This window comes from Podarcis muralis, chromosome 7 (assembly GCF_964188315.1).
Source record: "Podarcis muralis chromosome 7, rPodMur119.hap1.1, whole genome shotgun sequence".
Lineage (NCBI taxonomy): Eukaryota > Metazoa > Chordata > Lepidosauria > Squamata > Lacertidae > Podarcis > Podarcis muralis.
Genome location: NC_135661.1, coordinates 87,340,591 through 87,364,056, shown reverse-complemented (window position 1 = coordinate 87,364,056; position 23,466 = coordinate 87,340,591). Strand labels below are relative to the sequence as shown.

At 48.4% G+C, this 23,466-nt stretch overlaps 1 protein-coding gene across 2 annotated transcripts in view; it reads right to left on the bottom strand.

Moving 5' to 3' along the window:
- Positions 1-725: 725 nt before the first annotated feature.
- The window catches only part of ITPKC (inositol-trisphosphate 3-kinase C), a 29,740-nt gene continuing 6,999 nt past the window's right edge, over positions 726-23,466 (bottom strand). Inside the window, exons 1-7 of one of the 2 annotated variants that reach the window (XM_077932358.1) lie at positions 19,454-19,579; positions 8,895-8,994; positions 8,058-8,271; positions 7,724-7,928; positions 5,605-5,706; positions 4,799-4,870; positions 726-1,062 (exon numbers count right to left, since the gene is read on the bottom strand). In XM_077932358.1, the coding sequence (XP_077788484.1) occupies positions 859-1,062; positions 4,799-4,870; positions 5,605-5,706; positions 7,724-7,928; positions 8,058-8,271; positions 8,895-8,994; positions 19,454-19,552 (996 nt within the window). In that variant the 5' untranslated portion in view covers positions 19,553-19,579 and the 3' untranslated portion in view covers positions 726-858. Of the gene's footprint in view, positions 1,063-4,798; positions 4,871-5,604; positions 5,707-7,723; positions 7,929-8,057; positions 8,272-8,894; positions 8,995-19,453; positions 19,580-23,466 lie in introns of those variants that run through there. The other variant, XM_028741977.2, reaches the window with a different exon arrangement.

Below are 23,466 nucleotides of genomic sequence, written 5' to 3'. Positions count from 1 at the left end.
AGGAGCGGCTCCCTTCTCTGGCGGGACGAAGGACAGCCACAATCCCCTCCCAAACACCATAAAAAAAAAAACCACACACCCCCAGGGAGATCCTATCCGCTGGTTTCTGCTAACCCAAATTCAGCACCCCAAAAATAGGCAGCCTGGCCCTGCCAAAGCAATTTGGAGGGCAGTGGAACTCCACCATTCATTTCTGCAGCGATTGGGGAAGGTGTTCTCCCCCAAGCCCTTTGGTACATCAGGTTGTGAAAGCAACAAACTGCTCCTGTTTGCCAAGGCAGTTATCTGGGCGCCAGGAAAGTTAACGGTCAAAGCAGAGGGAAGACACAAGTTTCTCTTTACTCCCCAAACCCTGAAGAGAAACGCAAGTATTTCGCTTGACCGACGCCTCCAGGCTGTGGCTCAGGTGTGGGTGGGGCTTATTTGGGGGAGGAGCAGAGGCAAGCCCCGCCTCCAAACACCCACCCACCCCGCTTTCTAGTCTCTCCCGACATTTGGGAAATGGGCACTGCCAGCACTGTGGTTCAAAGTCTTGACCCTAAACCGGGCACCCCAATAATCCCACGTCCCCAAACTCAGTCCCAATGCCCCTAGTGAGCTCTGTCTTTACTGTCCACCATGTGCAGGACAGCAGTCGGGGGGGGGGTTCCCACCATGTCCGTCACGCCAATAAATAAACTTAGCGGTGCAAAAACCAGCTGGCCCCATCCAAAAGGCCCCTGGGGCTCTTCCAGTTCTGCCCCAGGCCCTGTATCCCCCTGGTTCCAGTAGCATATCTGGCTGAATAAATTAAACGGCAGAGTCCCGGGGGAGCCAAGGCGGCCCCCCGTCTCGACGTGTCGGCTGCATCTTCCTGGCTCACTCCCCCAACATCCGCTCCAAGATGGCGATGAGGTTGTCCAGGCCCCAGAGGTAGCCGTCCTCGCGGTTGCCTTCCTGCCAGGGCAGGCGGTGAGTCAGAGTCTGCTTCTCGGGCAGCGGCACAGTCTTGCCAAAGTCGATCATCCACACCCGTGCCAGACCCGTCTGGTCGTGGATGAAGAGAAGAGAGCTGCCCACCACCTTGGAGAGAGAAAGGAAAAAGAGAACATGAATGAGTGTGCTAAAAGCACCCTTGCTTCGGCAAGCCTAACATCGTAGCTGTCAACTTACAGATTTAAAAATAAGGGATCAGCAGCCAAAATAAGGGATTTTCCAAGCACAGGTATGTTCAACTTCTGAGCCCCTCCCAGCCAAAGGCAGAAAGCCCAGCCAGCAGCGAAACAAAGCCTCAAGCAGTGGTTCCCACAGCGCAGCAACCCGGCAAAGGGGATGCAGCAAGGAAAACCACCATCACCTCTCCGCTGGGAAGCGCTGAGCAAAGGCGAGTCCCCTGGCAACGCGGCCGATTTGATTGGCAAGCTCCACCCCCCCAGTCGTTCTTATAGACTCCTTATTGGGTGAGCAACGCAGCCAAGCAACACAGTTGGAGCCTCCCTCCTCCCTGGCCGGCAGGGGGGGAGGGAGAGGAGCTGCTTCCTTTGAAACCCGGGAAATTTAAGGGACATCATCAATAAGGGACAGCAGCGGGACACGGTGCTGGGATAAGGGACTTTCCCGCCAAATAAGGGACGGTTGACAGCTATGCCACACACATACTTGCAGTTCTCTGCTGGGATTTCTTGCCTTACCCCTTTCCCTTCTGCCGGGAGATCTTTGTTCTTAGGGTGGGGCCAGAGAAAGTGTCCTCTGGAAGCGCTTTATCAGAGGACACTTTCTCTGGCCCCACCCGGGAAATTTAAGGGACATCATCAATAAGGGATAGCAGCGGGACACGGCGCTGGGATAAGGGACTTTCCCACCAAATAAGGGACACTTGACAGCTATGCCTACCATCATTATTGTGACATACTGGTATATTGCAATGTTTCGCTGGCAAGATATTGCGATGATGAAAAGCAGATATTGGCCAACCCTTCTACCCAGATGCTTAGAAATTGCTGGTGTGAGTCTTAATCTTTTTTTTTATTGTAACTCTGGGGTTTTTTAAAAAAAAGATTTGCTATTTTTTTATTGCTTTTAATTTTTTGCACTTTGTACCACTTTGAGGGGTACAATCAAGTAGTGCATAGATTTCATGAAATAAGGGAATCAGTTACCCACTAGGGGAGAATGGTTATGTAAGTTTTCAGAATATTTAGAATTAGCCAAATTGACAGATACAATAAGACGAAAACCAAAAAGTGAAGTGAAAAAGGAATGGGAGTGCCGAAATGAATACTTTAAAAGTCAAGGTTCGAGGACAGAAATCTGGCTGGAATAACCTTATGAAGTGAAAGGATAAGAAAGAGGGATTTATATCTAGATGTTAGGATAGAGATGATCAGGAAAACAGGAAGATATGGACTTCCGGGTTGGCGCCATCGCCGAATGGCGGACTCCCTCCGAGCTCCGGAGGGAGTCTGCTCGGCAGGGGCTGGGTCCTACCGTGCCGGCGACGCGGGGACCCTTAAAAACCACAGGTACGGAGCCCGTGGACATGGGTGACTCGGCTGGCACCGTTAGCGCCCTCCCGACTCGTGAAGGAGCCTTTTTAAAGGCTACGGATCGGGTGCCGGGGAGTGGCGTGGTGCTGTGAGTCCTCTGCTTTCCCTGCCGAGCGAAGCCGCATGCCATCCGGCGGAGAGCGCTGACTTCTTCCATTGAAAATTCGGACTTTTAACAACAACCCGTGAGTAATTCGGAAACCGGGTTTAAAAGGAGGGGGGGGGAAAGGAATTTTTTTTTCGGATTTGGCACGAGCGGGGGGGATCCAAAAAGGAAGTCAGTCCCCCTCCCTACTGTAAGCATTTTAAAACAAGGACTGGGTAATCAAGGTCTAGAGAGAAGCGTATTTCTGACAAAAATTAAGAATTCCACGATGGGAAATTACAAGAACTGTGCTGGAGGAGAAGAGTGGAGTGAGAAGGAAAACGTAACCCTCCCTGGGAACCGGGGCGATTTGTGAGAGAGCCTGGTGAAAAGAGACGGAGACTTTGACAGCTGTCAAAGTAGCTGTCAAAGTCGGAAAATTTAAAGAGGACTCTGCTATGAGGACTTTGCTAGTTAATTTCGTTACAATTTGTTACGATTTGGATACAAAATGTCGAAAATAAGGAACAACAATCGGATCAGAGGAAACAAAGTTACTACAATCCCCCTAGAGGGGTTTCGGGACATTACAAGAACGGTCGTAAGTGGAAAAATACTCTTGGAATCGTACAGGACTTGTTATCTCCCGGGAAAGCTGCAAAACTGAAACAGTATTTCGTCTACAGGGGTGTTTACATTAAAGGAGACAATAGAATTTTCTATTGAAGAAAGGAAGGGACTGGACGTAAGCTTTTGTTCCTGAATAGCAACAACCCCTGTAGAGGTACCAAATTTCCGAACTAGAACGTCTTAGCAGCAGAACAGGACAAGAAACCTGACTACGACATGGAAAGAACAATGGGCGGAGCCTTAAAGACCAAGGAAGCTAAAGGCCCTTTGGGGCCGTTTTTGGATTGGATGTTTGAAGTTAAACACCATAAAAATAGATAAACTTAAAAAAAAAAACTGGCAAGGTGGAACTGGGGAAAAATCTGATTATGGATCTAAGATTTCCAGGCAGAAAACAGACAGACTGATGGACATGGGGAATTCAAACCAGGGAAGGGGGGGGGGGGATTTAGAATCCAAAGGCTGTGTAACTACTTTTTGAATTTTTTTTTATATACCTTTTATCTTTTATATCTTTATATAGTTTTTTATACTTTGTTGGGGGGCGTCTTTATTTAAAAAAAAGGGAATTCGTGGAAGGAAACTGGGGTGGACCTTGGGGAGAGAATCTTTTATTTTTATTTTTTTTAAGGTAATGATGATGATTGTATAATTTAAATTTGAATATTGGGTCAAACAAATTAAGTTTTAAATTGGGAGTGAGAGCTTGTAGAACCAAAGTTATGAAAGGGGAATATGGTAGGGAGGGGGATGGGGGAGTCCCAGAAAGTGGGTACTGAAAGTAAGGTTTCAAATGTATTTTATTTTTGTTTTATTTTTACTTTTTGTATTTTGGAAATTTCAATAAATATGATTTAAAAAAAAAAGGAAAACAGGAAGATACAATGAGAGGTAAAGGAGGTTCTGTGGAATTGGTGGAAGTCAATGTTTGTTTTCCTTTTTAGTGTTTATATTATTAATTTGTAAGATTTAGATTTTTTTTAATATATGCTTGTTTTTGTGTTTTTCTGTATTGTTATTTTTTGCTTTTTTTGTTGTTGTGTGGAAAATACCCCGCCCTCCCCAAAACGGGGCTCAGGGCGGCTAAACCAGATATAAAACAATTGATTGAAATACAACTTACAAAACAAGATTAAAATACAACATTAAAATGCAGCCTAATTTCAGCACAAACCCAAAAACTTTTGGGGGGATGAAAACGTCAAGACTTCACCCAGGCTAACTATCCAGATCCTGAAAGTTAATTTTATTGCGTACTGTCCTAATGGATTGGGATCCATTTAAGCCTTTGCTTTTAGATTAAGGCTTGTTGGCATTGGATCAGATTGATGTGCCATCTTCCTTGCGCATCCTGCAGTTTCTTGAGCTTGCAAACCGCCTTTTACCTTAGAAAGGCACCATGCAAACGGAAAGCGAAAACGAGATGAAAAAGCACCCTGAGCTCCTGCGTGGCGGGGGGAATGAGAGGCAGGGCCCCCAAAGCCAAGCGCCCCAGACCCTACAGCAACCCACCAGATGCCCTCAGAAGTCCCCCCTCGTTCCACGGAAAGAGACCCACCTCGTGCGTCTTGAAGAACTCGGACTGTTCGAGCGCCCGCCTGACTTCCTGCAGCCGCTCCAGGTAGCTTGTCTGGGGAAAGAAGAAGGAGAGACCTGAGAGGATATACGACGGTCCCTTCCCAAATTCTATGGCCTTCCCAGAGCCACGACTGGGGCAGGTGCCAGGAATACCCTGGAGGAGATGGGCTGCCTTTCCCCAAAGTGCACAAAACAAATACCGCGAAAATCCCTGAAACGAGAAGTAATCGACTAGAAATATTACCTTGTGGAAATCAACTAAATAATAAAAAATCAAAAAGCTTAAGGAAAAAAATTAGAAAACCCTAAAACAAAGCCTTAACGGGATGCCGGCTACAAACCTCGTTTCACTGAACTATTCAGTTTCCTCAGAAGGAAACAGAAAAACCGTAAACTTTAAAGGACCAAAATTCAAACAAGGGTAGAACCCCCAAAATTCTGACGTATTATATAATCCTAGCTCGACTTAGGTAAAGCAAACTGCAGTAATAAAGGATTGAAGACTCAAAAATACAGTTTCTAATACTGAATTTACAAAAAAGGTTTGAAAACCTAAATAGCAAGTTTTAAACAAAGCCAAACTTGAAGAAGGCAAAGGGGCTGAAGACTCAACTGTGAAAATTCTAGTGCTGCTTTTACAAAAAGGTTTAAAAACCTAAACCAAAAGTGGGCAGGGGGCCACGGAAATCTCAAAAGCGGCATGTCAAGGAAAAGCATGGAAAGTGTCAAATGGGCCCCCCTCCCTGCAAAGGGCTTAGTGCCCTGGGGCAGAATCCGGACCCTCACCAGGACTCTCCTGTCTCCGTCCACAAAGTCCCAGAAGGCCTGCGTCACCTGCTCCGGTTGGCGAGTCTTCTTGAAGCTGGTGTTGCAGGTGCCGTCCGCTTTCTTGGAAAGAGAAAGAGACACACACAATGTCAGACTATCAGGAAATGAGGCAGCCTTATAGCAAGCGCTGCGTTGCCCGGATCCAACGATGAGCAGAGCCAAAGGGACTTAGAGGCTCCACCTCTGTGCTTGTGTCTGGAGGGGGTTGGAGGATGGATGGCAGCTAACAGATTGAGGTTGAATCCTGACAAGACAGAAATACTGTTTTTGGGGGGCAGGAGGTGGGTGGGTGGGGAGTTTTCCCTGGTCCTGAATGAGGTAACTGTGCCCCTGAAGGACCAGGTGCGCAGCCTGGGAGTCATTTTGGACTCACAGCTGTCCATGGAGGTGCAGGTCCATTCTGTGTCCAGGCAGCTGTCTACCAACTCCATCTGGTACACAGGCCGAGACCCTCCCTACCTACCCACAGATTGTCTCGCCAGAGTGGTGCATGCTCTGGTTATCTCCCGCTTGGACTACTGCAATGCGCTCTACGTGGGGCTACCTTTGAAGGTGACCAGGAAACTACAACTAATCCAGAATGTGGCAGCTAGACTGGTGACTGGGAGCGGCCGCCAAAACCACATAACACCGGTCTTGAAAGACCTACATTGGCTCCCAGTACGTTTCCGAGCACAATTCAAAGTGTTGGTGCTGAGATTTAAAGCCCTAAACGGCCTTGGTCCAGTATATCTGAAGGAGCGTCTCCACCCCCATCATTCAGCCCAGAGACTGAGGTCCAGCACAGAGGACCTTCTGGTGGTTACCTCATTGCGAGAAGTGAGGTTACAGGGAACCAGACAAAGGGCCTTCTCGGTAGGGGCGCCTGCCCTGTGGAACACCCTCCCATCAGATGTCAAGGAAATAAGCAGCTATCCTACTTTTAAAAGACACCTGAAGGCAGCCCTGTTTAGGGAAGCTTTTAATGTTTAATGCATTACTGTATTTGAATACAGTATTTTGGTGGAAGCCGCCCAGAGTGGCTGGGGAAGCCCAGCCAGATGGGCGGGGTATAACTAACTAACTAACTAACTAACTAACTAACTAACTAACTAATTAATTTCCTGGTGGCTATGGAGAAATGATTTTTAAAAGGCTGTGAGAACAAAGCTGTGCCTGGTTTGTTTTGGGGCTGAATTTATTCAAGCGCAAAGGTTGGTGCATTACTATGAATAGCCCTGGCAGCTTCAGAAACGGGACCTTCCCCCCTCATCACAGTCATAAGAGCGTAAGAAGAGGCCGCTGGATGAGGCGCATGGCCCATCTAGTCTGCATCCCCTCCTCACAGTGGCCAGATCCCCATAAGAACCCAGGAATCATGATAGACTGCGCCTGGAGCTGGAGGCTCTGTAAGACAGGCTTTTTTTACGGTCTTACAGAGCCTCCAGCTCCAGCAGCAGTCTATCTTCTCACAGGGCCCAACTAGATGCCCCAGGCAGGCCCCCAGCACCAGAGCAGTTGGAAGTGGGAAACAACACCAACAATAATTGATTGGCAAACACTCATGATCGAGTATTTTCAATTAGCAAAGCTGACTGGAAAAGCCAGGGGAGCCCCGAATCAAAAAACATACAGAGAATGGAAATTATTCAAAGAGTATAGAAGATTATATTGTGAAAATGACATTATTCTAGCAGAACTGAATGATACTTGTGTATAATAAACAAATGGAACATCTTAGAGGAATATATTGAAAAAGGAGTAAGATAAACTGTGCGATAAAACCAAGACAATATAAAAAGTACAATGAAAACGACTGGACGTTTTTGTAAGAAGACTTTATTGGCTAAGGTATGATGCTGTATAAACGATTGGCTTTTTTAACTGATTTTTTTTGTTATTGTTAATTGTTTTTGTCTTTCTTTCTTTTTTCCTTTTTTATCTTTCTTTGATCTTTTTTATTTTCTTTTTCATTCATGTTTAATTCCGTTGTAATGTATGATTGTACTTTACATCAATAAAGACTATATCTATCTATCTATCTATCTATCTATCTATCTATATATATATATGAGTGCCTCTCCCTGCGGCCGCTCACCTTGATGCCTTCGATGCGGAAGCCCAGCGTGGTGGTGGAGCTGAGGGTCTCCCTCCACTGCATGTAGCGGGGCTTCAGGACAGCGCTCTGCGCATGCTCTTCCGCTGTGGGAGCCGCCGGATCCACGGCCACCATCTTGTCGTACATGTCTCTGCGCGGACAGGGCTGCTGCCTCGCCTTCTCCAGCTCCTCCTCGAGGTACGTCCTGCGCCGGGGGGGAGAGAAGAGAAGCACAAGGTCAGGCGCCCATCTTGACGCTGCACCTCTGGATCGGGGTCAGGCTGGATGACCTCCTGGTATCCCCTCCCCCCCCCATGTGGCTTGAAGGGCTCACCTGACTCCCATCTTGCAGTCCATGATGGAGGGCGCGTCAAAGCCGGACAGCAGGTCCTCCATCTGGATGTAGGTCTCCCCATCGCGCTCCACCACCCCATAATAGGCCGGGACGTAGGGCTGCAGCGCGTCGCACACCAGGCGTTCCAGGCATTGCTGCTCGCTGGGGCAATACTTCTTCAGGATGCGGCCAAAATCCCCGGCCCTGAAGTTGCCTGCGGGGGAAAAGACACAAGCTATCAAGAAGAGTTGGGGGGGAAACATTGTTCTGAATATGTGTGTATGTACGTAATATGTGCATATGTATGTAATGATTTGGGACGCGAGTGGCGCTGTGGGTTAAACCACTGAGCCTAGGACTTGCCGATCAGAAGGTCGGCGGTTCGAATCCCCGTGACGGGGTGAGCTCCCGTTGCTTGGTCCCTGCTCCTGCCAACCTAGCAGTTTGAAAGCACGTCAAAGTGCAAGTAGATAAATAGGTACCACTCTGGTGGGAAGGTAAACGGCGTTTCCGTGCGCTGCTCTGGTTTGCCAGAAGCGGCTTAGTCCTGCTGGCCACATGACCCGGACGCTGTACGCCGGCTCCCTCGGCCAGTAAAGCGAGATGAGCACCGCAACCCCAGAGTTGGTCACGACTGGACCTAATGGTCAGGGGTCTCTTTACCTTTAACTTGTCGGGGGGGGGGGGAGGCGTCTCCAGAGGGGATCCAAAACCTCTCTCCCCCCCCCCCCCACGATTCCAAGGTCTGCCTGGAGACCTGACCACAATTGCACACATGCTCCCCCCCCCACAGGACCCCACCCCAACCAGCCTCCTCCCCTCCAACCCCAGAGTTACCTGCATGGCCAGCCAGCTGGACCCAGGGGTAGCGCTTGCGGAAAGAAACCACACAGGGCGACCATTGCACCATGTTCCTCAGCTTCTTCCAGGGCTTGTTCTGCAGAGCAAAGGAAACGCACCGTGAGCCTTAGGAGAATTGGGGCCCTTTGGGGGCAATCCAAGCCGGGGGGGGGGGGGGACGGGGACTGTGACCCTTTCCACTTGATCAAGAGCAAGAATTTCGTATCTGAAACATCAGGCAACACGCTCTGCTCCATCACGCCCTGTGCTGCTTAAGCAGATGCCACGGCATAGTGGAGTGTGCAAAACTCAGGCAGGCTCTCACCCACTACAGACACAGCTGCTCCAAGTCCCCAGTCCTTCACTGGAGGTGTTTAAGCAGAGGTTGGCTGGCCATCCACCCGGGATTCTGTAGCTGCAATACACGCATTGCGGCGGGTTGGACTGGATGACCCCTGGGGTTCCCTTCTAACACTACAATTCTATAATTCTACACAAAGAGGAGAAAAATCTGCTAAGCAATGCAGATGTCCAGCTCATTTTGGACCTGGGGGGTCTACCTTTTATTATTTATTTATTTATTCCTGAAGGAGCGTCTCCACCCCCATCATTCTGCCTGGACACTGAGGTCCAGCGCCGAAGGCCTTCTGGCGGTTCCCTCACTGTGAGAAGTGAGGATACAGGGAACCAGGCAGAGGGCCTTCTCGGTAGTGGCACCCGCCCTGTGGAACACCCTCCCATCAGATGTCAAGGAAATAAACAACTACCAGACTTTTAGAAGACATCTGAAGGCAGGGAAGCTTTTAATGTTTAACAGACCATTGTATTTTAATATTTTGTTGGAAGCTGCCCAGAGTGGCTGAGGAAACCCAGCCAGATGGGCAGGGTATAAATAATAAATTATTATTATTATTATTATTATTATTATTATTATTATTATTATTATTATTATTACCTCGCTCCCAGAGTTTATGTATGATGCCTCAGTTTAGTGGCAGGAAATAAATTCTGTCAAATCCACCTTGATCTTACAGGAAAGGAGGAATTTCACCCATTACACTCTTCTCCAAATAGTCAACCAAATTACAGGTCTTTAGAAGCCCCCGGGGAGGAGAATAGTTTTTCATAGAATCGTAGACCTGGAAGGGCCCCCCAAAGGTCCTCTAGTCCAACCCCCTGCAATATAGGGATCCCCACTAAAGCATCCAGGACAGAGGGCCACCCAACCTCTTGTTAAAAACTTCCAAGGGAGTCCACAAGCTCCCAAGAGAGCTCATATTTTAAAAATACATATATAATAAGAAGCGAAAAGTGAAAGACGGGGAACTTTGCGTCTTGGGTTCCATCTCCTCTTCCCCAAATCCAGCCCACCCCACTTTGGGGGAAGGCGGTGGGTCTGGCAGGTTGAGATGGACGTAGCTGGGGCAGCCAGATAAGCAGAATGCGGCCACACCTCCACCAAATAAACTGGCATTTATTTCTCCAGCGCTGTCTGTGTGCAATGTACAAAACAAAGTTGAGATGGAGGTCTCTCCCCTGAGGGGCCTACAATCATCAGAACTAAGACAGCGGTGGCCAGAGCAGAAGCTGTCTGAAGAAAGGCCAGATCAGACCGCTATTAGCAAAAAACTGGAAATCTCAAGAAGTACCAACGGTAGAAGAACGGCAGATGAAGATGTCGGAGTTTCTGGAGCTGGCTGACCTGACTGGAAGAATCTGCGAGCAGAAAGAGGAGGAATACCAAGGAGACGGGATGAAATTTAAAGACTATTTAGCTAAATATTGTAATATAAGGTAATTGAGAAGGTTCTTGAAAGTACTAAACAGGCCTAGGATAACAATAAGAATGTGGTATAGTAATACGGATTTAAGTCAATAAGAAAAGAGTTGAATATAGTTAATTGAAGGAACTAATTATTTAGAAAGAGAACTGTTACAAGGTGTTATAACGAAATTCAGTTAGGGGGGATTTGAGGAAGTCACTTAACAATGGAATTGAAAATGAACATAAGAAGGAATATGTGTTTTTGTTTTTATTTGTTTTTGTTTTTTAGTATTGTAATGTGTTTTGTTTTTAATATAATTTTTATTGGATTTTCAACTTTTAATACAGAGCAAAAAAGAAAGAAGAAAGAAAGGAAAAAAAGAGAGAAAAAAGAAAAGAAAAAGAAAAAAAAGGAAAAAAAAGAGAGAGAAATAATCACAAATAGATTCTTTCATAACCCTCTTTCATTGACTTCCCCCCACCCCCGCCCATGCATCCCAATTTTCAAACTTAATTCAGCAAGTTCTTGTTTCATTCCTTAAACCTCTTCTTATTATATTTAAACTTAATTCCCTTTATTAGGCCCAACTTATTTATCCCATTTTCTTATATACCTTAAATTCTTTTTCTAAGATCGATCGAGGTTCTTATACCATAAATTTCCCCATTTTCATATTAAAATATAAGTCAAAATTATAAAACTCAAAAGTCATAAACTAGTTTTAAAACTTTCTATTTTCCCCCTCCCTCCTTGTCCGGATATCTGTCCCTTCCTAGATATCTGCCCTCTTATAAGACTCCTAGCCCGGATTCCTCACATCTGAGGCCTCTAACACCATTTGAGTCTCTCTCTGCCTGTTTTGTTGATAATCCTTCTTATTGATCTTCCAGTCTCGAGGGATGTCCAATACAGTCTCTTCACCTTCTCTCCAGTCAATCCTAATTGAAAGGACTTGCTGCAGGGGTTCTGCCAGATATTCCCTTAAATCACGTTCACCAATGCCAGAAAAGAGGAGGAAGTCCCAGTTATATTTCTTCATTATTTCAGCTTCCCATCTATAGTGTCCAAAATCTTCCTCCTTTACTTTCCTCTTTTCAAAATCCATAATCCAATAAACTTCTCTGTCCCCTTGCTGCATAAAGTCCTGTTCCTGTACTTTTTGCCCTCCAGACTCCTTGTCCTCCAACTTCAAAGAAACTTTTTCCAGTTCAGCTGCAGAATCTTTCAAGGTCAAATGCTCAGTTCCATCAGTAGAGTTGCTTGTTTTTGAAATCAAAGCCGTGAGCTGTTTGTCCATAACTATCTCTTGCTCTTGTAGAATTCCCACGAGAAAAAGAGCTCTTTCTATTTCTGCTTGTAATTTTCCTTCTGCAGCCATTGTAATGTCTCTGGTCTCCCCTAGGGGGATTGCCATTTTTCCCCCCCTTTACCAACAGTCTATTACTTTGTTATTACTTGTTGTTACTTATTTTCCAGCCACTTCTAGTTAAATGTAACACCTTTGGATCAGAGAGATATAAAGATACAGTTCTTGTCTTGATTCCGCTGTTTGACAACTCAGATGACAGCTGTCAAACTCCCTTTCTTTCAGGCTAGGCTAATGCGGAACACTCCCGGATCCCGGGTGGGGGTTCCCAAAAATTTTCTCAAATACACCTCTTCCTCCAGCACAACTTGAAAAGACAAAAAAAAAGAAAAAAAAGCTTATTTTCACAAATCGATGGAATCTTCTATCAGTCCCAAAAGACAAAAAGAAGATCTTTTTAGTCCGATCTTAGGCTTTCGCTCCTTGCTTCAGATCGTGCATGCAAGGGGGGGGGGTGCGGACTTCCTTTTGACACAGCCCCCCCGTTCGCCAAATTTAAAAAGTTGATTTCTTTTAAAATCCAAATTTCGTTTTACTCACGAGGGTGTTTGTTTCAGTCCAAATGTCAGGAAGAAAGTTGACGCTCTCCGGCAATGGCTTGCGGCTTCGCTCCACCGAGGTAGCGATCGACTCTCAGCACCACTCCGCTCCTCAGACCTTCTCCGCAGCCTTTAAAAAGGCTCTTCGACTGTCAAGGAGGGCGCTTAAGGTGCCCACCGAGTCACCAGGTCCACAGGTATCCGCACCTGTGGTTTCTAAGGGCCCCCGCGTCGCCGGCGCGGCAAGACCCGTCCTCGATGGAGCCGATTCCCTCCGGAGCTCGGAGGGAATCCGCCATTAAACCGATCGCGTCAACCCGGAAGTCTGTAATGTGTTTTGTGTGTTATATTTGTTATAAATGTGGAAAATTAATTAAAAAAAATTGGAAGAAAGGCCAGATCAGACTGCTTCGGGGGTTGGATCCAGCCCACAGACGGCCTACCCAGCCTGCGTTCTCCGTTAATTTTTGAAACCCAATTAGACCCCATATTTCCAAAAGCAGAACTGGAATTCATGGCGGGGACACACACACACACACACACACACACACACACACACACACACACACACACTGCAGAGGAGTCATTGCTAAATTAGTTGGGGAAATTCTCCCAAGCTCAGTATTGATGTATGGAAGTGAGAGCTGGACCACAAAGAAGGCTGATCGCCGAAAAATTGATGCTTTTGAATTCTGGTGCTGGAGGAGACTCTTGAGAGTCCCATGGACTGCAAGAAGACCAAACCTCTCCATTCTGACGGAAATCAGCCCTGAGTGCTCACTGGAAGGACAGATCCTGAAGCTGAGGCTCCAAGACTTTGGCCACCTCATGAGAAGAGAAGACTCCCTGGAAAAGACCCTGATGTTGGGAAAGATGGAGGGCCCAAGGAGAAGGGGGCGACCGAGGACGAGATTGTGGGACAGGGTTCTCGAAGTTACCAGCATGAGTTTGACCAAACTGCGGGAGGTAGTGGAAGACAGGAGTGCCTGGCGTGCTCTGGTCCAGGGGGTCACGAAGAGGCGGACACGACTAAACGACTGAACAACGACAACAGTATTGTCCACACAGCCAGGCTGTGGCTCTCCAGCAGTCATAAAATCACAGGAATGTCGAGCTGGAAGGGACCCCGAGGGTCATCCAGCCCAACCCCTTGCAGTGCAGGAATCTCGGCTGGTCTTCTTCCCCAGCCTGGCTAAGAGACGCCAGCAGAGACTGAACCCACCACCTTCGGTGGATCCCAAAGTGCGCAGTGGCAAACCCCACCCACCCCGGGATGGAATGAGATTACCTGGGGGTTCTCAGTTGTTTTTTAATTAAATTTGCATACATCCAAAGATCACAGCGCAGTTCACGTCATAAAGAACCAAACAAGGGAGCCGGCATACAGCTTCCGGGTCATGTGGCCAGCATGACAAAGCCGCTTCTGGCGAACCAGAGCAGCGCACAGAAACGCTGTTTACCTTCCTGCCGGAGTGGTACCTATTTATCTACTTACACTTTGACGTGCTTTCAAACTGCTAGGTTGGCAGGAGCAGGAACCAAGCAACGGGAGCTCACCCCGTCACGGGGATTCGAACCGCTGACCTTCTGATCAGCAAGTCCTGGGCTCTGTGGTTTAACCCACAGCGCCACCCGGGTCCCGAACCAAACAATACGAGAACACAAAATATGTAACAACCCAAGCAGCTGAACCAAATAGTTTTAACTGGATTTTGAATACATACGCAATGAATCGTCACCGTTTTGTTTGGATTTTATGGCATTTCTTATCTTCCTAAGAAGGCCATGCAAATCGCTGTTCTGAACAATGCTTTCCATAGGGTCAGGAAGGGCTCACAGGGGGTGAGTTTATGGAATCGAGGGGGTGGGGCCCAAAAAAAGTCTGGGAACCACTGGCCTGATTGAAGCTGCAAAAAGCCGAAAGGCGCTGGTATAGGCATCCTGCACAAAGCCTGGAGGCCACCACTGAAGCGGCCCTGCCTCTTTATTCCTGCTTTTGCAGGGGGTGGACTAGATGACTCTAGGGGCCCCTTCTTCACTCGCAGCCCCCACCCCAGGCAGGCCACGGCGCTCCTACTTTCATCCCCCTACCACAGCTCACAAGCAGAGATCTGTGATCTGGGTCCATCCAGTTGCACCTCAGCTCAGCGGAAAAACCTCCCTCTTCCTCCCACATTGCTAACCACAGCATGACAGAGTTTCCACTGTGAGCTGGAGGAAGCAGGGGGGGGGGGTTGCTCAATGTGCCACAGCTGAAAAGCAAATCGTTGCCTGGCGGGAGCTGTCACCTGCCAAAGGGCCAAGCCTTATTTATTGCCCAGGTGAGACAAGGAAGCCTTGCTCGGGGTGGTAGTGAGTGGCACTCTGCATATGCTCAGAAGCACCCTTGGCTTTTCCTCACTTGGAAATTGGCAGGGCTGAGCCACTGCCAAGGGAGAGGGGCCAGCTGAATTCCTGAGCTAGTCCCCACCACCACTGATTTATTATTATTATTAATGTAAAAAAGTGAAATGCTTTTGGGAGATGATATATAACGAGTTGAAAAAAATGATGAAATATACTTTTATAAAGAAGCCAGAAGCATTTCTTTTGGGTATTGTTGGAAATGATATAAATAGAAAAGACTGTAAGCTTTTTTAATATGCGGTAACAGCAGCAAAAATATTACTGGCCCAAAAATGGAAACAAGAACTACCAATGTTAGAAGAATGCAGGATGAAACGAATGGACTACGCAGAATTAGACAAGCTAACAGGAAGGATCCGAAACCGGCGGGACCAGAGGTTCACCGAAGACTGGACTAAATTTATGGAGTATTTGAAAAATATTTGTGATGATCAAATTATGTTTATAGGTTTACCAGGAGTTCTGTGAGGAGTAACTTAAGAAATATTGTAAAAATGGAAAGGGGGAGATGCTTTGTTAAGGAAGGTAAAGGCAAAATTAAGTCAAGAATTGCAGGGAAAGTGACTGGGACGGAGGATTATCAGAGGTGTTGAAGGAAGTCCAAATAAGAATATGTATGTAATAATTGTGGTATGTCTTTAAAATTTTTGTACATTAAAATTAATAAAAAGATTTTTTAAAAGATGTATTATTTATTATTATTTTATTATTATTATTATTATTATTATTATTATTATTATTATTATTAAAATCTGTTTACCGCCCTTCTTCCGAAGATACCAGGGTAGTTTCACAACAGAAAAATAAAAAACGAAAATAAAAAACCAAGCCAATAACTCACACGCTCAGCCACAATTCCTCCTCTCCCCCGTGCCCTTCTGCCATCTTCTCCAATCTGGCACCCGCCAGACGCTTTGGACTACAACTCCCATCCATGGGAACCATAGTGCAAATCGCCTAGAGCGTACAGTTCAGCTCTGGAACTCACTCCTTCAGGAGGGCAGTGACGGCTAACAACCTGGATGTCGTCAAACCTCCGGAGGTATTGAAGCAGGGGGTTGGACTAGATGACCCCTAAGGGTCCCTTCCAACTCTACCATCCTGTGTGAACCAGGACTGGGCAAATTCATGGAGGACAAGGTGGCTGAAGACAGCTCCTAGCCAGGATGGCTCTGCTCTGTTGCTGGTTTTCCTTTGGGATCTAAAGGCAAGAATATCAGAAGAGCCCGGCTGCTGGATGAGGCCAATGGGGGCCCATCTAGTCCAGCACCCTTTGTGGCTTAGGGCCCTCGTATCTATGGGACCGCCTCTCCTGGTCTGCCCCACAGAGGACCTTAAGGTCCATGAATAACCATAGTTTGGAGGTCCCAGGCCCTAAGGAAGTCAGTCTATCCTCCACCAGGGCCAGGGCCTTCTCAGTGATGGCTCCGACCTGGTGGAATGCTCTGTCCCATGAGACTAGGGCCCTGCAGGATTTAACCTCCTTCCATCAGGCCTGTAAGACAGAGCTATTCCACCTGGCCTTTAATTTGAATTCAGCCTGATCATCCCTCCCCCTCCCCTTATATGAAGATCACCCGCTCTGAGACCCCACAGCTAATTTCCCCCTGGACTCCTCGCTGGCCCAAGTAGGACCAATTCAGCCAGCTACCCCTGGGGATTATCTAATGCTTATTTCCCCTAAATTGATTTTTGAATTTTATTGTTATTCATGGTTTTTATACTCTATTTTATGCTGCTTTTATAATTGTTTTAAATTTGTTGTTAGCCACTCTGAGCCCAGTTTTTGAACTGGGAAGGGCGGGGTAGAAACAAAAAATTATTATTATTATTATTATTATTATTGCCACAGGGCCCAAATACCCCCAAATAAACTAGGAATCTTGATAGACTGCCTCTAGACCTGGAGGTTCCACAGGGGCCTAAGAGGAGCCTGGCTGCTGGATCAAGCCAAAGGACTCATCCAGTCCAGCCTCCTGTTCCCACTGTGGCCACTCAGATGCCCCAGTGAGAAGCAGGACCTGAAAACAACATTTCTGCTGTCCAGCAACTGGCGATCAGAGGCATTTACTGCCTCCAGCAGTGAATGACATACACAGCCATTGTGGCTGGTAGCAACTGAAAGCTGTGTCCCATAATTATCCATGAATTTGTCCAATCCCCTATCTCCTGTGTTAGGGAGTTCCACAGTTTACCTTAGGCACTGCCTAAGGTCCGTATAGTAAAAGCTATGCTCTTCCCAGTAGTGATGTATGGAAGTGAGAGCTGGACCATAAAGAAGGCTGATCGCCGAAGACTTGATGCTTTTGAATTCTGGTGCTGGAGGAGACTCTTGAGAGTCCCATGGACTGCAAGAAGATCAAACCTCTCCATTCTGAAGGAAATCAGCCCTGAGTGCTCACTGGAAGGACAGATCCTGAAGCTGAGGCTCCAATACTTTGGCCACCTCATGAGAAGAGAAGACTCCCTGGAAAAGACCCTGATGTTGGGAAAGATGGAGGGCAGGAGAAGGGGACGACAGAGGATGAGATGGTGGGACAGTGTTCTCGAAGCTACCAGCATGAGTTTGACCAAACTGCGGGAGACAGTGGAAGACAGGAGTGCCTGGCGTGCTCTGGTCCAGGGGGTCACAAAGAGGTGGACACGACTAAACGACTAAACAACAACAACAAAGGAACACCTTTCTCTGAGCTGTCCTGAATCTGCCAGCATTCACTGGGTGCCCACAAGTCCCCTTGTTACGACGAACTCTGTCCACTTTCTCCAGGCCATGAATAATTTTTCCACTTCTCTTTCCTCCTCTGACTTGCTCTTTCTCTCAGCTAAACAGCCCCAAATGTTGCTGCATCCTCTCTATCATTTGGGTTCTCTTGAGCTGACCCTCTTCCAGCTCCGTAACTTCCTTTTTCAGGTGGTGCCAGGGCGTATGGACATGGTGCTTCTGAGCGCATACAGAGTGCTTTCTCTTTTGTCAACAAGGATCTAGTCGGAACCCACACAACTGGGACTTGGGGAAAAGTTTCCAGCTTCCAGGTTAATATGATGATAGTAATTTTATTATTGATACCCAGCCCATCTGGCTTGGGTTCAAAGCCTTTGGGCCTTCTTCCAAAAGTGAGCTTTGGTAGGCGAGCGACGCAGCCGCAGCCTTCCACCCTCGCCACTCCCCCCAAACCTGTTCCACGCCCAGGCTGCCCTTTTGCCCTCTCTCTCTCTCTGTCTTTCCAAGATCTGCTTCCAACTGCCCCCCAGGAAGGATGGGGGGAAAAGCACGGGAGAGATCTTCATGGGAAATGGCAACAGCAGAAACCTCAGCTGTTCCACCTGCCCTGACAGGTTGGGTTGGTTGGCACGGGCCTGCGGGCGCAGCGCCCTGAGCGGCCGGTGCCAAGTTTTCCACCTGCCTTTTGTAAACAGTCAGCGGTGAGAGTAGAGCCTGTTCTCTCCCTCCCTCCCCACAGAATCCCACAACTGTAGAGTGGGAAGGGACCTCAAGGGACATCCAGTCCAGCCCCCTACAGTGGAGGAAACGTCAGCAATGCATTTCTCACGGGGGGAAACCGAGGCATGCCAGGAGGGTAGTAAGTAGTGATGCTCAGGTTCAGAGGCCTGCTAGGTTCGTGCTCCAGTAGGAAGACCAGTCCCCACCCCAGCCAACATTTTGGCTCACCCCAAAACATCCACGACTATTAAAGGATGGAGAAGAGAGGCGGCAGAAATTCTGCGGACACATTCACAGCGCTGAAATCTCCTTACATTTTTATTCCACCTTTTCTCCAAGCTTGTGAAGAATTTTTTATTCCGTGATCCGCCCTGAGATCTTACGATGCATATAAATCTAATTAACAACAACAACTTTATCCTCACAACAGCCCCATGAGGTAGGTTAGAGAGACTGACCCAAATGAGAACCACTGAGAGTCGAGGGGGTGGGGGACACACACACAACACTTTTTTCACGCCCTCCCCGGCAAAACTCTTCGCTTGCCCTTCACATTGGGGCGGGGGGGGGCGGGGGGGGCTTGGATTCTCCACCCCCTCCCTGAAGACTTGCATCCAGCATCCTGCCTGGCCGGAGCCACGGCGCTGAGCCTTACTCCGAGTAGACTCCTTCCAATTGCACCGGCACGACGGACTCCAACCAGATCCCTGGCACATAAAGGAGCCCCAGTAAAATCCTGCGCGTTGCTCTGAGTCAAGACTTCGCTGGAACCGCGGGACCCCGCCAGCAGCACAGCTACAACGTGGTTAAAACCGCTTACAAAGACGATATTCCGCCTCCCTCCGAAGACCCCAAGGCGCTTTACAACACAAAAACCCACGCGCATTTCTACCGATGGCTTCGGGGGAAAGGCGACCTAGTTGCGGGACATGAACATGCCCCCTGCGCACGTGCAGAGCGCACTCCACCGCGCCCAGCTCCTTGCTTCCAACCCCCACCCCTCCCTGAACCCCAAAATTGCAGAGCAAAAGCCTCACCCTGCAGGCGCTCCGGTCCAGCTTTCTCATAGCCCCCGCGAGGCCCGCAGCTGCATCCAGACGTGCGCGCAGCTCCTGCGCCAGAGGGAGCGTCCGCATAGTCCTCTGCGGCCGGGCTGCGCGGCGGGGCCCTTTTATGCTCTCCGCTCCTGCTCAACCCCGCCCCCCTCCTGCTCGCCCCGCCCCCTCCCGCGCAGGGCGGGGCATTTGGTGCTGATGATGCTGGTCCCATCGCGTTGCCTGGCAACGGGGGAATCTTGCGGCCGATTTTTCCATGACAGCAAAAGCAGAGAGAGAGAGAGAGCGCGCGAGAGACGTTGCGCGCGCGTCCTGTACGCAAGGAGGCAGCGGCTGCGCAAAGGAAGCTGCCCAGTATGGGAGCGAAGGGAGGATGGGGCAGAGCTGCGCCCAAACACACACATCATAGCTGTCAACTTTTCCCTTTTCTTGCGAGGAATCCTATTCGGAATAAGGGAATTTCACTTTAAAAAAGGGAAACGTTGACAGCTATGCACACACTCCACTTAGCTTGCAATCCTTTGTGTGCCACCTTTCCAGAGCTAAAGCCGTGCTCAACAGCAGCTTGCAACATAGAAAAAAATTGACAATTTTTGGATGGCCAGGTTGAGATCCCTGCATTGCGGGGGTTGGACTAGATGACTCTCAGGGTCCCAGGGTCCCTTCCAACTCTACATTAATTCTAAGATTCTAGGTAAAGGTAAAGGGGACCCCTGACCATTAGGTCCAGTCGTGGACGACTCTGGGGTTGTCGCGTTCATCTAGCTTTAGTGGCCGAGGGAGCCGGCATACAGCTTCCGGTTCATGTGGCCAGCATGACTAAGCCGCTTCTGGAGAACCAGAGCAGCACACGGAAACGCTGTTTACCTTCCCGCTGGAGCGGTACCTATTTATCTACTTGCACTGGTGTGCTTTCGAACTGCTAGGTTGGCAGTTTCCCATTGTGGGGATTCGAACCGCCGACCTTCTGATCGGCAAGTCCTAAGCTCTGTGGTTTAACCCACAGCACCACCCGCGTCCCTAGGATTCTAGGAGTCCCTTACAACTCTAGGGTTCTAGGAGACGTTGTCACAAACATGACAAAAGCGGTTGGAAACAATATGAACATCCAAAAAGTAAACAACCCATGTGCGAGGAAGGTGTTTGTTTTCCTGTTGCAACAGAGTTCCCCTAGCAAGGAGGCGAGGACCCAAAGCAAAGGCGTGCGAGAACCTTTCAAGACTTTTGAACCTGCCCAACTCCTTAGCCAAAGACCACCAGAAAGCACCCTGCATACATACATCACAGAAAGAGGCCGTCTGTAACGGAAATTTGGGCGTGTGCCTTGACACCTGATAATGGTCACTGATTGCATTGCCTGGTCAGTTTGGCCATTCTTTTGAGACGGTAAATACTTTAGTTCTCGAATCCAGGGATTTTCCCCGCCTGCCTTTCTAATGCACACTGTATTTTTAATATCTGCGCCAGCCTTTGCCAAGCTGGTGCCCTCCAGACATTTTGGACCACAACTCCCATCAGCCCCAGCCAGCTTAGAAAAACACGGCTGTCTAATCTGTGCCATGTCGATCGGAGGCCGCAGGGATTCCCCAACCCGCCTCCAGCATCACAGTCTCTTTCTGGCAGGGGAGGTGAATGGATCTCCCCAGATCACACACGGCCAGCTCATTCCCAGAATCACGTGCCCTGCCAATGACACAGACGTGCCGATATTTTCGCCGCCGCCGCGAGTGAGATCTCAGGTTGGGGGCAGATGGAACAGGAGATGTTTATTTCCAGCCCATGCTCAGAGAACGCCAGATTCTCATAAGACAGTCAGCAGAGGGAAAACGAAAGCTTTCAGCCTGCCTCAATTCTTCCCTTTGGGCCTTTGAAGTCTCATTTTCATGCATAGGAAACTCTAAACCCACAGGAATCTGCAAAAAGACAGCCCTCATTCTGTCAAATGCTTGTTTTTAAGAGCTGCCATCTCTGCTGCATTTTGTGGTTGTAAATTCCAAAAGTTCACCTCGGCCTGAACTCAGACATCCATCCTTGGGCCTCCCTGCCAGTCCGCGGCCTCCATCCATGAACCATAAGGACAGTTTTATTCCTACAGGCCTCCAAGAACTGACAGCTTTTTCAGAAAAGGGCTTTTAACAAGCTGTGGTGCTTTATTTGCTATATTTTAATAGATTTCCTTTTTATATTGCTTTAACTTTATGAGTGTCTCCTTACCTTTTAATGATTGCCTTTGCTCTATTTTCTAATTTGATTTTCTGCACGTTGTAAAGCATCATATGTTTTTCTTGATTTTACTGTTTTCTCTTTTTGTAAACCGCTTTGAGGTTTGCCTGTTTTTACAATCAAGCGACGCAGAGGCTTCACGAAACAAATGAATGAAACCTGTCTTTATGCATTTAAAGGTAAAGGGACCCCTGACCATTAGGTCCAGTCGTGACCGACTCTGGGGTTGCAGCGCTCATCTCGCTTTATTGGCCAAGGGAGCCAGCGTACAGCTTCTGGGTTGTGTGGCCAGCATGACTAAGCCACTTCTGGCGAACCAGAGCAGCGCACGGAAACGCTGTTTACCTTCCCGCCGGAGCGGTACCTATTTATCTACTTTGATGTGCTTTCAAACTGCTAGGTTGGCAGGAGCAGGGACAGAGAAACGGGAGCTCACCCCGTCGCGGGGATTCGAACCACCAACCTTCTGATCAGCAAGTCCTAGGCTCTGTGGTTTAACCCACAGCGCCACCCGCGTCCACTTTATGCATTTAGCTTTATGCATTTTAACCGTGTTGTTTCTAGTTTTGCGCAAGCTGCCTCGAGTCCCTGGTGCAGGAAAAGGGTTGAGATATAAATAGCTATAATTGTAATAATAGTAGTATTCATGCCCCAAGCAACATCACCATCACAGGAAGAAACAAGAACAAAACAATGCGATCCTTTTCACGCTTGAATGCGCAATTGAAAGGCGCTCCTCGACTGGATCCGCCAGTCTCGGGAGACCCAGATCCACGCAATGCCCAGTCTGGGAATGAGCGTAAGCAGAAAATCCCCCTTAATTCCCCGCAGCTCCTGCCCTAACAAGCCACAAAAGGGCATCATCAGAGCCAGGAGGAAGGCAGCAACCTTCTTGGGAAAACAGGTATCTCCAGTCCCGGGTGAGCCATCTCCTGCAGGGTGAGTCAGCCCGCTGGCATCTCTTGAGTTCCAGGCCGCATCCAGCCCCGCCAGGCCTGGTTTCGGTGCCTCTGAGCAGAAGCGTGAGTGAATCACCGGCAGGTTGGTGCTGCCTTTGGAAATGGGAATTATTCGTGCGGCAGGAAGTGAACACCTCCTTTGCAGAGCGGACAATTCCGCCCGGATGCAGCTCACAGAAAGAGGCGCTGAGGCCACATTGTGACCCAGAAGCCCGGCCCGTTATCCCTGCCCCAGGGAGACCGAACGTGGCGGTTTCGCGGCGGTGTGGAAATGGACTCTGCACATTCTCAGAGGCACTGCCAGGAACGTGAACAGTGTTAACCCTAAGCCAGTCAAGCCTCTAGGATGATCAGTAACTTCGTCTAAGGAGCTTCCGCCAGGGGTGCTGCCCACCGTAAGAACTTCTTTGGCCCGGAAATGGGAGACACTGCGGACCTTGAAATCTCTCATTGCAAGAGAGGAAGATGCCTATTGTAGAGGAATGAACCCACAAATTGTCTGTTTCTAAGGAAGAACCAGGACGTTTCTACACCGGTCGGTGGGATTTCATTTATGAGGTGTCAGATTCATATATACAATATCCTCTCCCCCCTCCCATCACGAAATATTGGGATCTGTTTTCCTGCTTTTACTTTTCTCTGCCTACAGTGGTACCTCGGGTTAAGTACTTAATTCGTTCCGGAGGTCCGTTCTTAACCTGGAACTGTTCTTACCCTGAAGCACCACTTTAGCTAATGGGGCCTCCTGCTGCTGCCGCGCCACCAGAGCAAAATTTCTGTTCTCATCCTGAAGCAAAATTCTTAACTTGAAGC